This window comes from Zootoca vivipara, chromosome 13 (assembly GCF_965207765.1).
Source record: "Zootoca vivipara chromosome 13, rZooViv2.hap1.1, whole genome shotgun sequence".
In the NCBI taxonomy this organism is placed as follows: domain Eukaryota; kingdom Metazoa; phylum Chordata; class Lepidosauria; order Squamata; family Lacertidae; genus Zootoca; species Zootoca vivipara.
Window position 1 is genome coordinate 45111069 of NC_142596.1, and position 24470 is coordinate 45135538.

The window sequence follows — 24470 nt, forward strand, 5'->3', positions numbered from 1 at the left end:
TTTTGCACCTCCCCCAAAATAAAACCTCCAAAACTTTGGTCAGCAGCTCCCCCCAAAAAGCTCAACAACTCTGGGCACTTTCTGATAAATTAGGGTTTTTTGGTTTGGTTAGGTTAAATAATTAGTTTTTGGTTTATTAAATACAGTTATATATTACAATTATACATTTTTGTTATTTAAACTATAAATATCGCGAAATTATGGTTTTTTCTCTCGAAGTGACACACCACCCAAGTTATGCTTGGTTTTTTTGGCGAATTTTGACACACCAAGCTCAAAAGGTTGCCCATCACTGCCCTACACAAACACTCTGCAATAGAACAAAAGAACATTACCCCCGCCTCTCTCCCTCTCCCCTCTCTTTCCCCCCAACCACATGTCAACTATGACAATAATGTCTTCTACCCAACATGATTGCATTCCCACAACTAATCTCATCTCTAGTTTGGCCCTTACTCTTGTATGAACTTGAGGGTTGGCTGCAATTGCTCCTGGGTGTTGCTTGGCCTGTGTGCACGCTTGGGAATCCTGCGGCAGCCTTTGCAGATGTTTTGGACTACAACTCCCATCAGGCTGGTGGGATTTGTCGTCCGAAACGTCTGGTGTGCACCACGTTGGCATAGGCTATTCTACAGCTTTTGCTTGTCCGCTGCGAGTCGAGTGAAGATGTGTTTCATTCCGGTTCAGCTGGAACATGGAATTCCCTCTCCCTCTCGATTGCCGGAAATGTCTTCCAGCCACTGCGCTGGGCTTCTGACACTTCCGCGAGAGCTAGCAACTTAATGAAAGGTGAGGTATTCAGGAAGCTGGGTGCTCCAGAATTGCATCATACACGACCCGCCTTGTCTAAGAGTTCTGCACTTATTTCCTTGGAAGGACAGTTTCCTAGGTGGAGGCTGGTTTCATGCTAATAAAAACCTCAGAAACAGGGCTGTAGGAAACTTGCCTGCTCACTCAAATGTTCCATGAGGTCTGGTTGGTGTAGGTGTGACCGACTGACTTTAAATTGCAGAATGTGACGTCGCCAGAAAGCTGGAAAGGTAGGTCAAGTTGCACAAAACTGCCCTGGGCTAGGCTAGCTTTTCATTTACATCTTTCTTTCTTTTTGCAAATTTATCGAGGAAAGAAAGGAAGGAAGGAAGGAAGGAAGGAAGGAAGGAAGGAAGGAAGGAAGGAAGGAAGGAAGGAAGGAAGGAAGGAAGGAAGGAAGGAAGAAGAAAGAAAGAAAGAAAGACAGACAAATGAAACATCAGAGTACAAAAAAATCTGCATCCATCTTAATTTAAACATACAGATTAATCTGCACCGTCCTAATCAGTATCCAAACAAAGTTGGTGCTTATAGAAAATGGGTTCAAATATAACAAGGGCATTAATGTATTGATTTTGTTGCATAGTAGACAGAGGTTATTTGTCCTTCCAGACTTAAAATCCATTTTCCTTGTCCTGCCCCTTAGTCTCCATTCTTTTGTCTAGTCTTGACAGGCAGTGGCTTCTGTTGGGGGGAATCATTGCAACATTAATAAAGGAAGCAAAATTAAAAAATGCACATTTAAAACAGCATAAAAAGATATGGGACCCAGGTGGCGATGTGGGTTAAACCACTGAGCCTAGGGCTTGCTGATCAGAAGGTAAGCGGTTCGAATCCCTGTGACGGGGTGAGCTCCCGTTGCTCAGTCCCAGCTCCTGCCAACCTAGCAGTTCGAAAGCACGTCAAAATGCAAGTAGATAAATAGGAACCGCTACAGCGGGAAGGTAAACGGTGTTTCCGTGTGCTGCTCTGGTTTGCCAGAAGCGGCTTTGTCATGCTGGCCACATGACCCGGAAGCTGTACGCCAGCTCCCTCGGCCAATAATGCGAGATGAGCGCGCAACCCCAGAGTCAGTCACGACTGGACCTAATGGTCAGGGGTCCCTTTACCTTTACTTTAAAAAGATAATAAATATTATCATAAGCAGAGAGCATATCTACTGCTGCCCAGGATGGTTTATGCTGGGTGGCCACAGTGGAAGCTCAGGCTTGGTGACTCGGGTCTGCACTAAATATCAGCAAAGATGGTCTCTGGCTTCAGCTTTTGTAGCTGGAGTCAGTCCAGGCCCCGCCCTCCCAGGCCAGGTGGAAAAAGACCTGCAAGGAAGGGAGCAGGTCTCCCAGGACTCACAGCCAAGATGGTTTTACCGTAGTATCTAAGCCAGGTGTCCCCAAACTGCGGCCCTCCAGATGTTTTGGCCTACTACTCCCATGATCCCCCACTGCTGGGCATGCTGGAGAGGAGCGATGGGAGTTCTAGCTGCTTAGAATCTAAGCAGTGGGGGATGATGGGAGTTGTAGTTTGAGAATGTTTGGGAATCCAAGATTGAGAAAGGCTGACCTAGGCTGACTTGGCAGCTGGTCTGCAGAGCTCCAGGCACAAGCGCTTCCCAACTCTTCCTTGGAAATGCTGGGGATGGAAGCAGCGACCTTTTGTCTGCAGGTGCAGGTGCCTGCCTTTCGCAAGGCAGATGCTTCCCACAATTCCCCACTCTCTGTGAATCATTGTGGCACCTGCATTTTGCACCCCGTGACCCATCCTTTGGGGCTTGAGGCTATACTCGAGCTCCGGAGCAGCCAGAGAGCCCTTTTGACGAATCACATGCGTTGCTTAGATGGCATGATACTGGCTGCGATTAGCAGAAGAAACCTTTGTCCCTTAACTCAATTAAACTGCCTTCCCTGAGCACAGGACGGTCGCTAGACAGAGGCGTAGCAGCTCTGCTTTAAGAAGACCCTTAAGGTAAGTGCTTGAAGGCTTCTAAGAACTTGTCTCCTGCAGCAATTGCCTTGCCAATAACCAGGCAGCTTCTAGGACAGGTGTGCTTAGTATAGAATCATAGAATTGTTGAGTTTGGATGTAGCCATGGGTCATGTAGTCCAACCCCCTATTTAGGGAAGCTTTTAATGTTTGATGTTTTATTGTGTTTTTAATATTCTGTTGGGAGCTTCCCAGAGTGGCTGGGGAAACCAGAGCCAGATAGGCAGGCCATTATGATGATGGTGATGGTGATGGTGATGATGATGGAATAATATGATTGCCTGGCCTTGCTTTGCCAAAGCAAAGTTCCATGTTGTTGTTGTTGTTTAGTCATGTCCGACTCTTTGTGACCCCATGGACCAGAGCACGCCAGGCACTCCTGTCTTCCACTGCCTCCCAAAGTTTGGTCAAACTCACGTTAGTAGCTTTCAGAACACTGTTCAACCATCTCGTCCTCTGTCGTCCCCTTCTCCTTGTGCCCTCCATCTTTCCCAACATCAGGGTCTTTTCCAGGGAGTCTTCTCTTCTCATGAGGTGGCCAAAGAATTGGAGCCTCAGCTTCACGATCTGTCCTTCCAGTGAGCACTCAGGGCTCATTTCCTTCAGAATGGATAGGTTTGACCTTCGTGCAGTCCGTGGGACTCTCAAGAGTCTCCTCCAGCACCATAATTCAAAAGCCTGAATTCTTCGGCCACCAGCCTTCTTCATGGTCCAACTCTCACTTCCATACATCACTACTGGGAAAACCATAGCTTTAACTAACTAAAGTTCCTTATATATTGCTTTATCAGAGCTGCCAAAAGCAGGACGGGGAAAGCTTTTTTTCTCCCCTTGGGCAACCTTCCCTTCCAGATGAGGAATGGGCTCCCTCGAAAGGTGGCGGATTCTCCTTCCTTGGAGGATTTTAATTCTAGGTTGGATCGCCATCTGTCAAGGATACTTCAGCTGCGATTCCAGCATTGCAGGGGGTTAGAATCGCAGAATTGTGGAATCGCAGAATTGTAGAGTTGGAAGGAGCCATCACGGTCATCTAGTCGAACCCCCTTGAAATGCAGGAATCTTTTGCCCAACGTGGGGCTTGAACCCACAACCCTAGTCCCACCCAACTCTACGGTTCAATGATTCTGTACACCCACAAGCAGGGCCTGAGCTCAAGAGCCCTCTCCCCTCCTGTGGCTTCGAACAACTGGCATCCAGAGGCAGACTTTTCTCCCCCAATGAGCTTTGCCTTTTGAGCCTCTCTCTGCATCTCTGAGCAAGGACTGTGCCTCGGCCGTGGACTCGGCAGGATTATGAATGGCTGCCTGTCCCCAAAGAGGAACCGCTAGCCAGAAACTGATGGAGAGGAACTTGAAAGCTTGATGCCTCAGCTCCCTCCTTCTTCCCATGTCCACTTTCTAGTCTACCCGATTACATTGGCAAAGTGGAAGGAACTCTTTTCAGTTCCTCTCTTGCACCTTCCTCGTGTTATAAGAAAAAAACTGCTCCCTTTCCCTTGTGGGGTATCTAAGAGCCTTAAGTGGGTTCCCTATCGGTAGGAGAAAATAACAGAGGCCAACCAGAGAATATTGAGAAGCAAAGCAGCTAGTAAGCATGATCTTTATTAAACTGTTGCAACAGGGTCCTCGCTCACCACATGCAGGAGGGAGGAGAGAACCCAGAACAATGGTACGCAAGCCCTTATACAGTATAGACTTTTGAAATTGCCCCCCTGTAGCCCAAGACCACCCCCTCCCCATAAAGCATCATACATACATCACAGAAGGAGGTGGTTTACAGCAGAAATTTGAGTGTGTTGCTTCTCTCCTGTCTGCCAGGACACCTAATAATGCCTTATTTTATTGCCTTTTCTGGGTAGCCTGGCCATTCCTTTGAGATGGTAAGTACTTAGTTCCTGAATCTCTTGGCATATGGATAGTGTGCTCAGCTTAACACAGGCATCCCCACACTGCGGCCCTCCAGATGTTTTGGCCTACAACTCCCATGATCCCTAGCTATCAGGATCAGTGATCAGGGATGATGGGAATTGTAGTCCAAAACATCTGGAGGGCTGAAGTTTGGGGATGTCTGGCTTAACAGATACTTGCCAGGCTGTATTTACAGTCCAAAGACTTTCCCCATTTCCTTCCTCCTTGCAGAGAAATATTTGAGGTCAATTTGGGAGTCAAAATGGCTTCAGGATTGTTCTCCTGTACTATTTCAGACATGTGGTTTATATACGTGTTTGTCTTGTACATTTATGAAGATTTATTTTATATATATAATGGTAAAGGGAGCCCTGACCATTAGGTCCAGTCGTGACCGACTCTGGGGTTGCGGCGCTCATCTCGCATTATTGGCCGAGGGAGCCAGCGTATAGCTTCCAGGTCATGTGGCCAGCATGACAAAGCCGCTTCTGGCGAACCAGAGCAGCACATGGAAACGCCATTTACCTTCCCGCTGTAGCGGTACCTATTTATCTACTTGCACTTTGACGCGCTTTCGAACTGCTAGGTTGGCAGGAGCTGGGACTGAGCAACGGGAGCTCACCCCGTCACAGGGATTCGAACCGCCGACCTTCTAATCGGCAAGCCCTAGGCTCTGTAGTTTAACCCACAGCGCCACCTGCACCCCATAAGACCTTAGAATTCCTATAACACTCGAGTGTTTCTTTCTGGCTGGAACTCTTGACAATGGCTTTTGCCTGCTTGGGTGGAGGACAGAGAGAGCTGGGTTCAGAAACTACAATGGCCAACTTCTTATCCATTCCTCCAGCTGGTCTCGCCTCTGCCTCACCCACTACTATCTGGCATGTGGCCCCCGAAAAGTTGTCCTGGAGCTTCCTGCAGCCAATTGGAAGTCACACTTTGGTTTCCAAATGTTTTGGAAGTCAAACGAACTTCTGGAACAGATTCCATTCGACTTCCAAGGTACAACTGTACTGAAGACGTTGCTTGGTCACAGTTATAGTTAACTCTTTTCTTTTTAGTGAGCTATACATCTCACTGACTTTTTGCACCCACATTTTCAAAAAAATCTGTAAACATATATTTAAAAAATAATTGAGCGTCAGATCAGATGTGAGCATGTCAAGTTGCTTAACACTGGGGGGAGTGTTGGGTTTGTGGCCTTGTTTCTTCTTGCCTAATTTTTGGCAAACAAAGGAAGAGCGGGGGAAAAGGAAGCAGTGTAGATAACTGTAAAATCTGATGCAGGCAGACTCATTAGAATGGAGAGTTTTCTGGCTTCCATCAGTTCTAAGAATAAAACTGCAAGTAAATCATTGCGTGCACATATGCCACAGCTGGCTAGATGCTAATCGCTTATCTGGCCTCTCCTGGCAAAACATCTCTATTCAGTGGTTGCATTTGAGGGCTGCTCTGTGAAATTCTGCAGGCTCATTTTAGATCTTTGGGTTCAGAATCCCTGACAAGTGAGGCTGGCAAAAAAAAAAGTTGCAGTTTGCACTGCTCCTGGTCAGTGTTAGAAACTCAGATCCAGTGGTACCTTGGTTTTCGAACGTCTCGAAAGTCAAGCGTTTCGGTTTTCGAACACTGAAAATCCAGAAGTAACTGCTTCGGTTTTAAATGCTTTTTGGAAGTCGAACGTGGCACGCGGCTTCTGTATTGAGTTTTCCGGAAGTAAATGCTCCGGTTTTCTAATCTTTCGGAAGTCTAACAGTCTTCCGGAACGGATTGCTTTCGAAAACCAAGGTACCGTATATTCCGGCGTATAAGATGACTGGGCGTATAAGATGACCCCCAACTTTTCCAGTTAAAATATAGAGTTTGGGATATACTCGCTGTATAAGAAATACGACCCAGCGTATAAGACGACCCCCGACTTTTGAGAAGATTTTCCTGGGTTAAAAAGTAGTCTTATACGCAGGAATATACAGTACCACTATATAGGCCAGGCACCAAATGCCTTCTTCAACCAGGGCTGCAGTCGCCAAAACGGAATGTCTAGTTGCCATGTTTGGGCAGGACGGCTCTCAAGTCTTATTGTTCAAATGATAGACTGACTGTGATGGGTGATGAGTTAAATATCTGGCTAGTTCATATGACAACCTCGAGCTTGGTTAAGAACTCTGAGAACTTAAAGAACAAAAGTCACTTGATCCAGGGATAGTCCACATATATATGGACCTGTTCCTAACTCTTTTTCTTAATGGTGACATGGCCTTTTCCTTGCCTTACCTGGAGATGCTGCTGAGACTGAACTGGGACTCTCTGCATGCAAAGCAGATGATTTATGACCTATGTTGTTGTTCAGTCATTTAGTCGTGTCCAACTCTTCATGACCCCATGGACCAGAGCACACCAGGCACTCCTGTCTTCCACTGCCTTCCGCAGTTTGGTCAAACTCATGTTCGTAGCTTCGAGAACACTGTCCAACCATCTCGTCCTCTGTCGTCCCCTTCTCCTTGTGCCCTCCATCTTTCCCAACATCAGGGTCTTTTCCAGGGAGTCTTCTCTTCTCATGAGGTGGCCAAAGTCTTGGAGCCTCAGCTTCAGGATCTGTCCTTCCAGTGAGCACTCAGGGCTGATTCCCTTAAGAATGGATAGGTTTGATCTTCTTGCAGTCGAGAGCACTATATATCTGCACTCATAAGCTTGTGCTTGAGTTAGCTATTCTTCCCTCCCTGTGGAAAAAAAGCTCTTACTTTCTGCTCATGCTTTGAGGTTAAGGAATTTTCTGTGACTGTAAAGGTCTGAATAATAATACTAATAATAATTTTATTATTTATACCCCACCCATCTGCTCTCTTGCTTTGCACTTTTGCGAGGCTGGAAAGCTACATAGAGCCAGGTCCTTGGTGAAGGTTCTGAGGGTCTCTCTCTTTCTCTCCCTTCTGTTACTTTACAATGTTATAAGGCAGGGCCTGGACCAGGTAAATTCAGCCCGATTGGTCTGGGTGAGAGCAAGTTCCGATTGGCTGGAAGTTCCGCTCAGTTATGAGTTAACTGTCATTGTGGCAGTTAGGTTAGGTTTTGGCCGTAGACTCTTACTCAGGAGTAAGGAAGAGACCTTTAGGCAGACTGGGCAGCAGCATAGCAGGGCCCAGGAGTCACGACTCAGGAATTAGGAGCAGAATAAGGAGTTCCGAAGTGGCAAGGACGTCCCAACGAGTTCCCTTGCTCGTCCCGCCAAGCTTTTTAAGACGAGGACTGGTGAGCTCGCTTGCGAGGCACTCTTGCCTTGCAGGAATGTCGAGACAGCACGGTTGGTCGAGGTGAGTTCTGGGCGCCTATCTGGACTGGGCGGAAAGGTTACACCTTCCTGTTCAGGGTCCTGCTCAGCCGCTGCTGCCTCTTATTCAGCATTCTCCCCACACAAGCTGATCAAAGCCCTCCCCAGCCCACACCAAGGTTCTCCGCTCCACAGGAAGGTAAGAGAGGAGAGCTGGCATCTCCGCTTCCCTTTCCAAAGTGCCTGAAATTTGGGGTGGAAAGGTGAGGTCACACACACCCCCACTTCAAGCCGAGCTCCCAGGTCCCTATTCCAGTGGTTCTCAAAGGGTGTGGCAGGAGAGGATGATAAGTGTGGCAGGAAGATTCAAGGACAGCCAAAGAAACATTTAAACATTTCAGTGTGCAGTGTAGTATAGTATCAATCGTTTTAGTTTTATTTTATTTTTTATAATAATTTTTATTTGCATTTTCAAAATACAAAGAAAAGGACATAAAAGAAAAAACGAAACAATAATAACACTACAAAAGAAGAAGAAAAATATAGTCACACAAAATCAAATTACTTATTCCTTTTTCCCTTCACATTGTCTCTAGGGACCCCCTCGGGCTTCCCTCCCTGTGGTTCTTTAGCACATTTATAATTAGCAAATTCTATCTCATTTTAATCACCTTGTATAAATCTTATTTTCTAACTGTCATTTCACATATTACTAATTTCCACAGTTTATTTACAACTTAATTTCTATTCTAATATGTTACTTTAGCATGTTTTTAAAGATATAATTTAAAATCTTTCCATTCTTCTTCCATCGCTTCCTCTTCCTGGTTGCGGATTCTTCCGGTCATCTCAGCCAGTTCCATAAACTCCATCATCTTCATCTGCCAGTCATCGATCGTTGGTAGTGTTTGTAATTTCCAGTTCTTAGCAATCAGAAGTCTCGCTGCCGTCGTAGCATACATAAAAAAGGAAACATTTTTCAATCGTTTTAGTTTTATTTGCAGAATGGGGGTAGACATATTTTCAAGATAAGAGCAAAAGCAACAGAAAAAAGTATTGATAATATCCTTTTGATAAACCAAGGAGCTTAATTTGAAGTGCATCCTGCCTCTCTAACATTGGTGTCCATTTCACTCCAGGGCCTACTAACCGTGGTAGTTTTGAAAGTATTCTGAGTGAATTGGTGACAGGAGAAAAGTAAATAATCACAGGTACCTAGAGAGTTTCCTTTTAACACCTGCCAATTCAAACTCAGTATCAAAGGTCACCTCTCCTCTGATATCCCTAGCACGAAAGGTGTAAAACAAGGGTGTATTCTTGCCCCTTTTCTCTTTAATTTTTTTCCATCAGGTCTTCCAGAGCACACCCCAAAAAATAGAATCAGCTGCCCCCAAAATCAACCAAAACCCAGTCCCACTTTTACTGTATGCAAATGATGTGACCTTATTATCACTGACGAGGATAGGTTTGAACCGTCTTTTACTCTCCTTGGTTATGAGAAGACAAAAATAAATAAATTTGGTCTTCTCTAAATTCCGGAAACTAGAGAAATTGAAAATAAGAGGACAAGAAATCCAGCAAGTAAAGATGCATATATATATATATATATATATATATATATATATATATATCTCGGAATTTTATTCCAGAGCAACTCCGGTGGGTCAACGCATCACACAAGTGCTATAAAACAGGCAAAGCAGTAGCCCACTTTTATTTTCAGAAATGTAATGATTTATACCAGCTGCCATTCAGATTTTTCAAGCTAACGTGTCGTCCCAGCTACTTTCTGGGATCCCAATATGGATGGGGGCATATAATAGGGATTTAGATAAGATACACTCAAGTTTATTGAGACCTGTCCTGGGGCTCACAAATTCAATCAAGCATGAGACAGTGTGTACTGGGTGTGGACTAGCACTATAAAATACTGACCGCGTTGCCATTTCCGTTCCCAACCTTCGAGTCTGCTTTCTGACTGACTTAAGGACTCCTATAAATCCAGATGGCTCCAACTCATACAGAGCAAAATTCAATTTATTGGTATTGACTTGGAGTTATTGTGTAATTCTAGTGAGCAATACATTTTCTGCAATATCCAAATTAGATTAAGGGATATTGAAAAACAAAACATTGAGTCAGCTGTAAATAAAACCTGCTCCTCTAAGTTCTATGGTTTTAATACAACCGATAACAGGACAACATATATCTCAAAGTTAATACCGTATTTTTCTGTGTATAAGACGCCCCCATGTATAAGACGTCCTCTATTTTGGGGGGACTCCAAATTGAGAAATTGGGGGGTGATTGTATCCGTGTATAAGATGACCCACAATTTTGAACGTAATTTTTAAATAAAAAAACCTAGTCTTATATAGAGAAAAGTACGGTAATTCTAGTCCAACACAGGGCATTTATGTTAGCCCGACTGAATGTTTTCCCCTCAGCTTTTGTTAAGGGGCAGATATTTAAACATCCCTAGAAATGGAAGTTATTTGAATGTGCAGGACACTGTAGAGCACACTCTTTTCTACTGTCCACTGTACAACCAGATACGTAAACACGTGTTATCCCCCTTTTGGGGTAGTTTAGCATCATGGCACAATGAAAATATCAAATTCTACCTGTCTGATATTAAGAAGAAGAAGAAGAAGAAGAAGAAGAAGAAGAAGAAGAAGAAGAAGAAGAAGAAGAAGAAGAAGAAGAAGAAGAGTTTGGATTTGATATCTCGCTTTATCACTACCCTTAAGGAGTCTCAAAGCGGCTAACATTCTCCTTTCCCTTCGTCCCCCACAACAAACACTCTGTGATGTGAGTGGGGTTGAGGGACTTCAAAGAAGTGTGACTAGCCCAAGGTCACCCAGCAGCTGCATGTGGAGGAGCAGGGAAGCGAACCCAGTTCACCAGATTACGAGTCAGCTGCTCTTAACCACTACACCACACTGGCTCTTAACCCACACTGGCTATTAACCCATAGGTAACTGCAAGGGGGGGCTGAGTTTCTGTCAATAGTATCTCCTACAGTGGCAAATGGCACCGTTTAGCCGGGAAGACACGCCCATGACAATTTCTGTTACTACCGTATATGTCTTATATGGCTGCTTCTTTGTATATATATTTTAAAATGTTGCATATGGATGTTTTAAGAGGGCCTACATCTGTAATGCCTGATAAAGGTTTGGAGGAAGAAAATATATTTTAAAAAACCTAGAGAAGTGAGGCTGGTATCTCTGACATATGCTTTTTAATAAAATGGTGACTGCATTTGTGCCATCAAGCACTTTGATTACACTGGGAATTTCTTAGAGAGATGGTAAATGCGTACTGTAAAAAGAAAAAAAGGCCTTTTCAGCCTGCATGTATAAATTATTGTTGTTGTTTAGTCGTTTAGTCGTGTCCGACTCTTTGTGACCTTATGGACCAGAGCACGCCAGGCACTCCTGTCTTCCACTGCCTCCCGCAGTTCCATCTCATCCTCTGTTGTCCCCTTCTCCTTGTGCCCTCAATCTTTCTCAACATAAGGGTCTTTTCCAGGGAGTCTTCTCTTCTCATGAGATGGCCAAAGTATTGGAGCCTCAGCTTCAGGATCTGTCCTTCCAGTGAGCACTCAGGGCTGATTTCCTTCAGAATGGATAGGTTTGATCTTCTTGCAGTCCATGGGACTCTCAAGAGTCTCCTCCAGCACCATAATTCAAAAGTCTCAATTCTTCGGCCATCAGCCTTCTTTATGGTCCAGCTCTCACTTCCATACATCACTACTGGGAAAACCATAGCTTTAACTATACAGACCTTTGTTGGCAAGGTGATTTCTCTGCTTTTTAAGATGCTGTCTAGGTTTGTCATTGCTTTTCTCCCAAGAGGCAGGCGCCTTTTAATTTCGTGACTGCTGTCACCATCTGCAGTGATCAAGGAGCCCAAGAAAGTAAAATCTCTCACTGCCTCCATTTCTCCATGTATAAATTATATATATGCAATCTCTACAACACGGAAGTTAATGCTTCACTGCAGGCCAGGTAGGCGGAGAAGTATCTTTGTAAAGATAATAGAGCTGTTCCCTGAGCAAACACACCAGCTTGGACAGGAAGCCTGCATCCTCTTATCAAACTGTGTACTTAGCATTGCTGAAAGCATCTGGGTGCAGTCTGCATTATTTATTCCTCGCTCCACATGGCTGTGCTCTGCAAACCCACTTTTCACATTTGGAAGCCAGAACGGGCGAGGACTTAATCCACTGCAGGCGGCTTGCCAGGCCAAACAGTGAGACACACTTGCCCCAACTGGTTCTTTTTGTTCCACTTCCCAGAAACGACTGAGCCTGCTTCCCAGATAAGGAAACATTCAGTGTTCATTTTGGTTCAGACTGATGGTTCTGAAGGGAACGGCACCCTTTACATTTTTGTATTTAAAAGATTCAATTGTTAAAAATGCACCTGCTGCTTGATTTGACTGTGGGGTCCTTTGGTTGGTGGGAAGAGACCCATTTTGGTTTACTAATACTGCTGGTTAGCATAGGACCTCCATACGCATTGGCCAGCTTTGTGCCCCAGGGACGTCACTCTAGTGCTGTTGACACAGGGTTTTTCCGTAAGGAGATCCTTATTCGCTCCCTCGCAGTTCTTCCTGCAACACATTTTCACTCTGCTTATGGCACCGTGGAGTCTTTTGGCCTGCATGTGTGATCTGATCTCTTGAAGGCTGGTGGCTCCAGCCCACTCCATCTTGCAGCGGTTGTGGTTTTTTTCTACGTGGGTTTTTGGTTGGCATTGCACATGCAGCTGTTGGCTAGTGATGGTAAGATATACTTGCAGACAAAATATCAGTGAACCAATGAGCAATAAAACAACCCGCTGATCCAAATGACAGCTCTGTGCTTTGCACAACTGGATGGGGAAATTCGTTGCCGCAAGTTTGCTTACGCAGCCACTTGGTCTTTCTGGAGAAAGATTGGCGTTGATGCAGGATGCGGGGCACGCAAAGGTTGTGGTTGGCTACTAGCTGGAAGCGGAAAGTCATATTTTTGTCTGGGTTAACCACTGGATGTTGAAGCAGCTAGGAGGTGCCTCAGCCTTTGAATTTTCCATAGACAGCTAGCTGGATGTTCAACATCTCAAAAGCGAGTGTCTGCTATTTATTGCATTTCGATCCCAACCTTCCCCTCCTACAACAACCCTGTGAGGTAGGTTAAGAGGCTGTGACTGGCCCAAGGTCACCCAGTGAGCTTCAGGACTGAGTGGGGATTTGAACCCCGATCTCCCAGGTCCTGGTCTGACACTTTAACCAGGCATCCCCAACCTGCGGCCCTCCAGATGTTTTGGCCTACAACTCCCATGATTCCTAGCTAACAGGACCAGTGATCGGGGAAGATGGGAATTGTAGTCCAAAACATCTGGGAGGGCCGAAGTTTGGGGGTGCCTGCTCTAACCACTGTACCACACGGGCTCCCTAGAGACCTTCTGCTATGGGGCAGCTCTATAAATTAAGTAGGTAAATAGGGAAAGCCAAATGTCACTCAGAGAAGGCTCTGAAACATTTTCCTGGAAGCTTGAATTGGTTTTATTCTGGATTATTTCCTTTGATGTTTTAATGTGTTATAAAGCGCTTTGAGATTTTCTTTCCCTTTAAAATATAAAGCGGTGTAGAAATGAAATCAACAACAACAACACCAGTGGAGGAAAACATGGTGTCTGGACGTTCCGTTGTGGTGAGCACAACCTAGGTTTAAGGTGGCATTTGGCGATTAGCTTAAACATATGACCAGGCACCCCCAAACCCAGCCCTTCAGATGTTTTGGGACTACAATTCCCATCATCCCTGACAACTGGTTCTGTTAGCTAGGGATGATGGGAGTTGTAGTCCCAGAACATCAGGAAGTACTAGCCCTGATGTATGACTTTCTAGCGTATGACTTTCTAGCCCTGGTTGTGTCCCTCCAGATGTTGTTGGACTCCAACTCCCATCGGCCCCAGTCAGCATGGCCAGTGGCCAGAGATGATGGGGCAACATCTGGAGAGCCACAGGGTCCCTTTCCTGGGTCTAGTAGGCCAGTAATGCATTCGCTTTTAAGAGTCTTGTCATTATTATTATTATTATTACTATTACTATTATTCGTGTCTGAAGAGTCGGACATGACTAAACGACTAAACAACAACAACAACCACCACAACAAATAATAATAATAATAATAATAATAATAATAATAATAATAATAAATAATTTATACCCCGCCATCTGGCTGGGTTTCCCCAGCCACTCTGAGCAGAGCAGGAGAAATCTCTTCTATTCCTTTTGGGATCCTTTTCACTATGATTAGTAGTACATTCACACATTGCCTTTCCAGCAGGCAGATCAAGGTGAATTCTCTCCCCATCCCTTTCCCCCTTTTATCCTCAAAACAACCCTGCGAGGTAGATTAGGCTGGGAGGCTGTGACTGGTCACCCGGTGAGCCCGTCTCCTTCCTTTAAGTTGGCACCCACAGTTTCTAGGCTGTGGCTTTTTGAATGCGGTTAAAATAAAAAAAAACCCAACATCTTTGTTTATGGCTTTTTCTGCAGAGCCGCTGTACAAAGTACAGCTCTGTTTAGTTTATCAGAATTAACAAAGGCAAGCAGCATTAACAATGATGTCAAGAGCCAGTTAAGAACATGCCTATTTTTAGCTGGCCTTAAACTGAATCCTGCTGCCTTTGTTCCCTTTTGATTAATCAGAGCCTTGTTGGAGGACGGAGACCTCTGAACACCCAGTTCCTGGGACTCGCAATTGGGGAGACTGTGGTTGTGCTAAGATCCCGCTTGCAGGATTCCCATTGGGGCATCTTTTTGGCCATTGTGACAGCAGGTAGGCCTTTGGCCTGGTCCAGCCTGGCTGTTCACATAAAGCAGGCATAGGGAAACTCGGCCCTCCAGATGTTTTGCGACTACAACTCCCATCACCCCTAGCTAACAGGACCAGTGGTCAGGGATGATGGGAATTGTAGTCTCAAAACATCTGGAGGGCCGAGTTTGCCTATGCCTGCTTTATGTTCTTAAGATCACCTTCTTCCTCCATCTGTATCTCCCTTTAATTTTGAAGTCCCTTCTTTCAATTAAGACAATCAGTGGAGGGTTAGACAAATGGCTGCTAAGCAAGATACCTGCATTCTATGCCCACCTCATTGGTGCTGATGCAGAACAGGGCCTTTTGGGTGGTGGCTCCCTCTTCGTGAGGTGCTCCCCCTTGCTATTGACTTTCAGGAGGAATTTGAAAACTTTCCTGTTTACTCCAGGAATTGGATGGCTGACAGACACTGTTCCCGGGCAACTCTGAAATACTGGCTTTTCAAATGTTTTAGAACCTTTTGAGATATCCTGTTTTTAGGATAGCATATATCCTTGGAACTGAAAATATTTCTGCTTAGTTATCTAAAAGATGTCATTATGGAAATGATCAAGAAATAGTGTTCAACTTGCTAGGATTTTAAAAAAAAACTTTAAAAATTGGGGTGAAGCATATCTGCGATTGTACCGGTATCTGAATGGATTGAGGAAATGTGGTCCATAGTAATGGTGATTGAACTAAAAGAATACATATAAACCACTCTAAGGTTTATGGAAAAAACTGATATTTTTTGTAATGTTTTGGAACAAGGAGATCAGTGATAGCTTTATCAATATCCAACAATTCTGCAGTGATTCTGGTTTTATCTGCATGCTGCCTTGAATCCCATCAGGGAACAAGTTGGAGAACGGGCGGATGAATAAATGAACGAATACTTTCTGCTGCTTTCAACCTGCTGTAAAAACATTTCTTTATGCTCTTCATTTTATTTAATAATATCTCTATATATGAAGCCCACCTCATTGATAAATACGCTAAAAAAACCGTGGGGGTTTTATACGCAGCCTTTATAGATCTTAAGGCTGCCTTTGACTCCATTTCTCGAGTCAGACTCTGGGTCAAATTGAATACCACCACTATAGATAAAAGACTACTTTTCTTGATCAATGGCCTGTATAAAGAAACCGCGTTGTATGTTAGATCCTCCACAAATGGCCAACTTATAGGACCTATATCAGCCTCTAGAGGAGTAAAGCAAGGATGTATTCTGGCCCCAGCCTTATTCAATTTATATATCAACGATATGGTCAAAAGCTTAACAGCGCCGGAATTCCATGCCCCCAAGCTGGCCACCAAACCAATTTCACTGCTTCTATATGCTGACGATGCAGTCCTCCTGTTCAGAACAAAAATAGGCCTCAAAAGGCTGATAGGAGAATTCTCAGCATATTGCAAGAGAGCATATTGGTGGTAAACTACCAGAAAACCAAAGTTTTGGTCTTCGCAAGGAAACATAGAGTGGACAATCACCTAATTGAGCAAGTTAAAGCCTTTAAATATCTGGGCATAGTCTTTCAGGCATCAGGGCTTTGGGACGTACACCAAAAATGGGTCAAAGAAAAAGCAGCCCAAAGCGTAAAGATGTTATCCCGCTTTTTTCACACGAAGGGCTGCAAATACATTCCAGCAGCCCTCAAAGTCTTCCAAGCCAAACCGCTGGCCCAGATTCTCTACGGGGCCCAAATCTGGACGGGTAATCACTGCAGAATTCTTGAAACTGGTCAAGCTAAATTCCTAAGACAGATTTTTGCAGTCCCACCGTGTCCCAAATGCTGCATTATGTCTGGAAGCAAGTCTGCCCTCTGTAAAAAAAACCCGATCCTGGCAAAGAACACTGAATTACTGGCTCCGCATGAATTTAAATCCGTCCGGCCTACTGCCCCTAGTCCTACAGGACCCTCATAAAAGTGTGTGGTCCAAACTAGCGCACCAAAAACTCTTTTCCTGCGGACTCCATCCACATCAGCTCCTTATGATGGGCCGTATAAATGCAAAAAGGCTAATTGGACAGCGCCTCAAGGACCTTGAGCAACAGAACAATCTGGCCATCACAAAGAAATCCTGCCCTTGGTTTGCCGCCTTTTCCCCCTTCCAGCTAGAACCCCTGTCACGCTATCTGTATAAATTAACCATCTCTAAATTGAGACGTGCTTTTACTTTAGCCAGATTGAATGTGCTGCCCTCCGCCGTACTCGAGGGTAGATTTCAAAAGATTCCAGCGGAAAAACGACTCTGCCCCTGTGGAATTGGCAACACGGAAACAGTGGCTCACATCCTTCTGTCATGTCCCCTCTATAAAGACTTGCAGCTCGATCTCATTACACCACTACTTCTAACTATCCCAGGCCGCCCAACTGAGGCCACATTGTTCTATCAGATCAAAATGACCTGAGAACAACACAAGTTGCCAGATTCATTGAGGGTGCAATGAGACTAAGGGCTATCTTTTAAACCTGTGGTCCTCAACCTTGGGCCTCCAGATGTTTTGAGACTACAATTCCCATCATCCCTGACCACTGGTCCTGCTAGCTAGGGATCATGGGAGTTGTAGGCCAAAAACATCTGGAGGCCCAAGGTTGAGGACCACTGTAAACGATAATCATAGTCTTATGACTGATCCTTTTATCTATGTTGTTTTTAATTGTATATTGCGTGTATTCTGTTGCTATGGCTGTCAGCTATGCAAATAAAGCTTATTGATTGATATTGATATCTATATATGAACGATACAAGCTTTTAGCACTAGCTTACATTTAGATTTTTTTTTAAAAAAAGGTGTGTTTTTGATGCATTTGCAACCTTTGGGTCCTTTGGGACGAAGGGTGAGATGGTATTGAGGAAATAATAACATGCACACTTTTTCATTTTCTGTTTCCCAGAAAAATGAATCCATCCGCTCCTGGCTTTCAGGGGGCCCAGCCTCCTCCTTACTCCGAGACAACCGGCTTCCATTCTTCTGCTCCATACCCCCAGCCCTATCCCATCCCGGGGCCTAGACCTGGACCAACTATGAAAGGCCAACAAGCGCCACCATATGGCATGCAACCTGGAGTCATAGGAGGTCACCCGCCAGGTAAACCTTCAATTGTACCATTTTGGTCCACTTACACCCCACTTTCCTTCCGTCTGGGAGATTGAAGGCTATAAACATGAGGCCCCCCTGGTGCCCTCAGAGCAGAACTGGAGCCCACCAGCGCTCTGAATCTACAGCGCTACGATACCTCTTTAAACAGCCACGGCTCCCCCCAAGGAATCCTGGGAAGTGTAGTTTGGTGAGGCTGCTGGGAGTTGTTCGGAGGCCCTCGTTCCCCTCACGGAGCTACGGTTCCCTGGGAAGGGGGATCAGGGCCGGCTCTAAGGCAAGGCTGGGTGGCGCTGCGCCCGCTGCAGCAGCGCTGCGCCCTGTGCCCGCCCGCCAGCCGCGGTGGGAAACGGGTGGGGGGCCGGAGCGATCTTCGTACCACGGCGCCCAGGCGCCCGATATGCTTAAGACAGCCCTGAGGGGGATTGGTGTTTAAAGCACTCTGGGAACTGTAGCTCCGTGAGGGGAACAAGGGCCTCTGAACATCTCCCAGCAGCCTCAACAAACTATACTTCCCAGGATTCCTTGGGGGGAGTCTTGGCTGTTTAAAGAGGTAGCTGTCAAGGACTGGACTGAGGAGGAATGGTGGAGACGGCCCTCCCCTCCTGAACCTTCCCGAGAAGAGGAGGACAGCATAGATTTACAACAGTGGTTTGCAGAAGGTCAAAGCTCAGAGGCTGCAGAGGGGAGAAGCTGGGAAATATTGGGAGAGGGGCAGGAGGAGGAATAAGCACCAGGGGAGAAGCAGCTGACAGACAAGACTCAGTGTCTTTAGACAGCATTCCAGACCCCACCTCCCAGGACCCGGCGGGCATTGAGAGTAGGAGAACAGAAAGCTCAGAGGCAGAAAGCACAGTTCAGCTGGCACAGGGGTGATGTAGAATAGGAGAGACGGAGGGAGCGGGACTTTACTTGGAGCAACGCCATTTTCTAAGAGAGATGACATTTCTACGTCTCTCTGTGTGAGTATTGAATACAGTGGAACTCTGGTTCTCTAACTTAATCTGATCTGGGAGTCTGTTCAACTCCCGAAACCGTTCGAAAACCAAGGCACAGCTTCTGATTGGCTGTAGGAGCCACGTCAAATGTTCGGCTTCCAAAAAACGTTCGAAAACCGGAACACTTACTTCCGAGTTTGCGGCGTTTGGGAGCCGATTTGTTTGGGAGCCAAGCCGTAAAAGACTCGGCAAGAACTCTTCTTGTTTATCTACTTCTTGGCTGCCACCGTGGGAGGGATTGGATACCTTGAGTCCTGACAGTAGCGTAGCGCTTTAAACGCACAGTGCAAACAGGACCCCAGGCCTTTATAGCATCAGCATATGCCCCTCGGACTGAGCCCCATAACCCTCCAGACAGAGTTAGACTGCAGCTCCCATCATGGTCTCTGACCGTTGTCCAAGCTGGCTTTTCTCCCGGCGGATCTGAGCTTCTGGTGAGCCGGAAGGCGTTTTGCAAGGCACTTTCGCCCGGGGGTTGAGGAGGAGGAGGAAGAGGAAGAGGGAGTCCGATGTTGAGCAGGAAGGGAGTCTGACCCTATCGCCCTTGTCTCTTTGCCTCCTCTGCTGCCCCAGTTGCTGTTCAGACGGTTTACGTCCAGGCACCACTGGTCTTCCACGACCGTCCCGTCCAGATGATCTGCCCTGCGTGTCAAAAAACCATTTTGACGCGCCTCTCGCACAACTCTGGGGCGCTGACCTGGCTGGCTTGTGGTGGCCTCTTCCTGGTGGGGTAAGTAGGTCCTTTGTCAGCTTCCTTTGTATGCTGCTCTCTTGTATGCATTAAGCCAGGGGCTGCTGAGCTGTGACCACTGGGCATGCTGGCTGCGGCTGATGGGAGATAGGAGCCTTGCAATTTCTCGAACAGCCGCAGGTTGGCTGCTCCCACATTACATCAGGGGAATGTCCATGACCAATATTATTATTATTATTATTATTATTATTATTATTATTATTATTATTATTTTGTTGCATTTGTCAACCACCTTTCCAAGGAGCGTGAAGTGGTGTAAGTGGGTTCTCTTGCTCCTCATGTAATGTCCATAACAACCCTGAAAAGTAGGTTAGGCCCGGAGGCAGTTCCTCGCTCAGGGTCACCCAGTGAGCTTCACATAATTTTGGAGTTGTCGAGGTAGAAGGGGTCCTATCTGAGGGGATGTCAGGAAACAGGGAATTAAGTTCACATGTGGGGGGGGGTTGTAAAGGTAAAGGGGCCCCTGACCATTAGGTCCAGTCGTGACCGACTCTGGGGTTGTGCGCTCATCTCGCATTATTGGCCAAGGGAGCCGGCGTACAGCTTCCAGGTTATGTGGCCAGCATGACTAAGCCACTTCTGGCGAACCAGAGCAGCACATGGAAACGCTGTTTACCTTCCTGCTGTAGCAGTTCCTATTTATCTACTTGCATTTTGACGTGCTTTCGAACTGCTAGATTGGCAGGAGCTGGGACCAAGCAACGGGAGCTCACCCCGTCGCAGGGATTCGAACCGCCGACCTTCTGATCAGCAAGCCCTAGGCTCAGTGGTTTAACCCACAGCACCACCTGGGTCACCGGGGTGTGTGTGTGTAAATATGTACAATTTTGGTGGCAAAGGGTGTTTAAGGAGATAACAGAAATCACTGGGTTAAAACTGGCCGAAAGTCCAGAGGTAGCACTACAGTATTATCAGAAGTTTGCATTTATAATGGGGCGGAAGGTTTGCAGGCTATGAAGGCCTCGCTCACAAATTTATTGACAGCTGCCTGAATTATGATAGCTAGGAAGTAGAAGGGGCAAGAAGAATATAAAATGGAATAATGGTATATAATATAAAGAGGTGTGGAATATAGTTATTAACGACAAATTAACGTGTGCCATTAAGGTAAGACGGGCAATAATGCAGGAGGAATGATTTTAAGGAGATAGGGAGGGCATTTGTAGAATTTGTACTGTTAAAACGGAAAGGGGTCAAAACCATCGCAAGAGGTGTTGAAATTTTGGGAGGTTGGATAGTTACAATGGAACGGTCTTGATGGTGGGGTGCACATTTTTATTCTTATTTATTTATGATTATTACTTTGTCAAAAATTAAAAATTTGTAAATAAAGGTATAAAATATAAATAAGAGAATGAATTAAAAGGGGGGGGGAGGTCCCAGAGAGTTATCCTGTCCAACCCCTTGCAATGCAGGAATCATGGCCGAGCGGGGATTTGAACTCCAAGGTCCTAGTCGGACACACTAACCACTTAAGAGGGTTAGACAAATTCATTGAGGAAAAGCATATCTGTGGCTCCCAGCCATGATAGCTCTTCTGCCCTTCCTCCACAGCTGAAGGCATCAATGCTTCCAAATAACAGTGGCTGGAGACCGCGGCAGGCACCTGTTTGGCCGCTGCGAGAACAGGATGCTGGACTAGATGGGCTACTGGCCTGATCCAGCAGACCTCTTATTGGGTTCTTAAGCACTCTGCTTTGCTTGGCGAGCAAGGGATAAGGCCCTTTTGACACCAGAGGTGCATAAGACCAGGGATGCTCGTGCGCACGGAAGTTTGCATATATGCTCCATGCACATAACAGGAGGAAGATGCGATGGGGCTGTATTGCATTAGGAAACTGCCTTGCGCTGAGCCAGAAGGTCCATCTCCCTTGCTCAGTATTGTTAACACCTGTAGCCGTGTTACTGATCTTAGCCAGAAACAGCAGTCACGGAGTACCACAAATAAAACCATTTTGGAGATCCCGAGCCATAAGGTGGCTAGATTGGTCTCAACTAGGGCCAGGGCCTTTTAAGTACTGGCCCCGACTTGGTGGAATGCTCTCTCACAGACCAGGGCCCTGCGGGATGTGACATCTTTCCGCAGGGCCTGCAAGACGGAGCTGTTCCACCTGGCCTTTGGGCTGGACTGTCTAACCCCTATGTCAGGCATCCCCAAACTGCGGCACTCCAGATGTTTTGGCCTACAACTCCCATGATCCCTAGCTAACAGGACCAGTGGTCGGGGAAGATGGGAATTGTAGTCCAAAACATCTGGAGGGCCGAAGTTTGGGGATGCCTGCCCTATATTTTCCTCCCTTATGGCTTTGATTTGGGCTACTTTAGAATGAGGCTGCATTTTAAAATTTAAAATTTAATCTGTATTTTAACCAGTATTTTTTTTCTTTTACGTCTTATTGTAATTTTACTGGTGTCAGCCGCCCTGAGCCCGGTTTTGACTGGGGAGGGCGGGGTATAAATAAATAAATAATTATTATTATTATTATTACTACTACTACTACTACTACTACTACTACTACCTGGGGGACCCAGGTGGCGCTGTGGTTAAACCACTGAGCATAGGGCTTGCCAATCAGAAGGTCAGCGGTTCGAATCCCTGTGGCGGGGTGAGCTTCCGTTGCTTGGTCCCAGCTCCTGCCAACCTAGCAGTTCAAAAGCATGTCAAAATGCAAGTAGATAAATAGGAACCGCTACAGCGGGAAGGTAAATGGCGTTTCCATGTGCTGCTCTGGTTTGCCAGAAGCGGTTTTGTCATGCTGGCCACATGACCTGGAGGCTATACGCCGGCTCCCTCAGCCAATAATGCGAGATGAGCGCGCAACCCCAGAGTCGGTCACGACTGGACCTAATGGTCAGGGGTCCCTTTACCTTTACTACCTGGGGCAAGAGTCTGTGTTCTGAAGGCTGCCTGCTTTCTCTTGACAGGTGTGTCTTCGGCTGCTGCCTCATCCCCTTTTGCGTGGATTCGCTTCAAGACGTCGACCACTACTGTCCCAGCTGCAATGCTCTCGTCGGCACCTACAGGCGTCTCTGAGCAACGTTAGCCCCGTGCTTTTTTAAATATATACTTTTTTTCTTTTCCGGAGTTCATGGAAATGATTTTTTTCGCTGTGCCTTTTTTTTGCCTCTGAATATTTGGGTGCAAGAAGACCAACCTTTGGCCAAGAAGTGAGATGCACCTTTCCAGCCTCACGTCCAACATGTGCATGTGCTTTCCTGCAAAAAGCATGCCTTGCACCGTCCACGGAAAAGTGCCGAACTGGTGCAGAGTCTTAATGCATCTTTGCGCTTTGGCACTGTCCCCCATTCTCCTCCTTTTTTGACATTGAGAGGAAGCGTTGCAATTGGAAACCTCAATGATATTTCTCTGTTTGTGTGTGCAAATTGCTAAGGCCTTTTTATGCAGCCCGAAGAGACACTTGGTTCCAAAATTCTCTCTCCCTGTGGGATGTTGATGAGATCCCTGTTTAAAAATCCCGTTTTTAAAAGGTTGCTTCTAACAAAATGAGGCACTTCAGGGCTTCTGCAGCAACTGATTTCAAGTTGGTGGCCAGGTTTTTTAAATTTTATTTTGCAGGGGTCCTCAGAACCTCAGGTTGCCTCTTCAACTTCAGAGACCGCCTGGTAGGTCCCTTGTTTGCTACCTGAACCTGGGTCTCCAAAATCTGTTTTTGTATTCATTTGGAGCTTTATATAAGTCCTTCACCAAGAACATTGGCAAGAGATTTCCGAAGAATTTTTAAATTACTGCCGAGAAGTAAATGTGAGGAAATGGGTTCCAGGCCTAGAATTTTGCCTTTCTGACCAAAATGATCATCTTTCTGCTACAAATCAAAGATCTCAGAGGGCTGAGTGCCTCAGATCCTTCCCTCCTCTTTACATGTTTGGCTAGAACAGGACCAGTTTCTGATGTATCCATAGAGTGTAGAGCAAATTCTAAGGAAAATAATGTCCAAATAGATTATTTAGATAAACCAGTACTGTGAATGTTGAGGCTAGATTCTGTTGGGGTAGCTATCGCAAATTTCCTGCCCCAGTGACGCGACAGGAAAAAACCTCTGCTTTCCTTTCATCCCCACGGGCAAGTTGCAGGCCAGGTGAGCAGCTGCCAAACGAGTTCATCGCAAGCGCCCTTTGGAAGCAGTTGCAACAATGATGGAGATACTTGAAACCTACTTCTATTCTGAACTAAAAGTACAACGCAGCAGAGAGCTGAAGACTTGCCTGCAGGAATTGTGGGTAGTAGCATTGAATATATGCTTTTATTTCTTTTTTAACAAGCAGGATGCAGCTTGCAAAAGACTCTTAGCTCTGCCGCTGCGGATCTGGGCACATTTATCTACACCAGATTTGCCCCACCTAAGCCTGAAAGGAAAGCAGACCGCTGGAGATTTTTAAATACATTGTTTTTTTGGTGTGGTTTTTTTGCAGAGTCTATACACACGTAATCTAGTTTGAATTAAACAACGGTTTCGTCCTCTAAATAAAACGGTGCATCTTGTAAATTGGCTGTTAATGCTGGTTCTGTGCAGGATGAAGCTATCTGTGGCTCCTAACCCCGATGATTGTGTTGCAGAGAGGTGGCATGCTTTGGTGGACGAGTTGCTGCAACTTGCAGGAGGGGAGAAAGCGCTATTGCGCTGCAGTCCCCCTTGCAGGCTCCCACTTGGCCGCTGGGAAAACAGGTTGCTGCAGGAGATGGGCCATTGGCCTAATCCAGCAGCTTTCTGTTACAGTGGTACCTTGGGTTACAAACGCTTCAGGTTACAGACTCTGCTAACCCAGAAGTAGTACCTCGGGTTA

The 24470-nt window shown here is 45.9% G+C and overlaps 1 protein-coding gene across 5 annotated transcripts in view; it reads left to right on the plus strand.

Annotated features, from left to right (window-relative positions):
* LITAF (lipopolysaccharide induced TNF factor) overlaps nucleotides 1–24172 on the plus strand; it is a 40621-nt gene extending 16449 nt beyond the window's left edge. For 3 of the 5 annotated variants that reach the window (XM_035131771.3, XM_088657359.1, XM_088657358.1), the window contains exons 2-4: nucleotides 17716–17909; nucleotides 19490–19646; nucleotides 22593–24172. In XM_035131771.3, the coding sequence (XP_034987662.1) occupies nucleotides 17720–17909; nucleotides 19490–19646; nucleotides 22593–22701 (456 nt within the window). In that variant the 5' untranslated portion in view covers nucleotides 17716–17719 and the 3' untranslated portion in view covers nucleotides 22702–24172. Of the gene's footprint in view, nucleotides 1–877; nucleotides 1041–2357; nucleotides 2773–17715; nucleotides 17910–19489; nucleotides 19647–22592 lie in introns of those variants that run through there. The other 2 variants (XM_088657357.1, XM_035131770.3) reach the window with 2 other exon arrangements.
* Nucleotides 24173–24470: the final 298 nt, after the last annotated feature.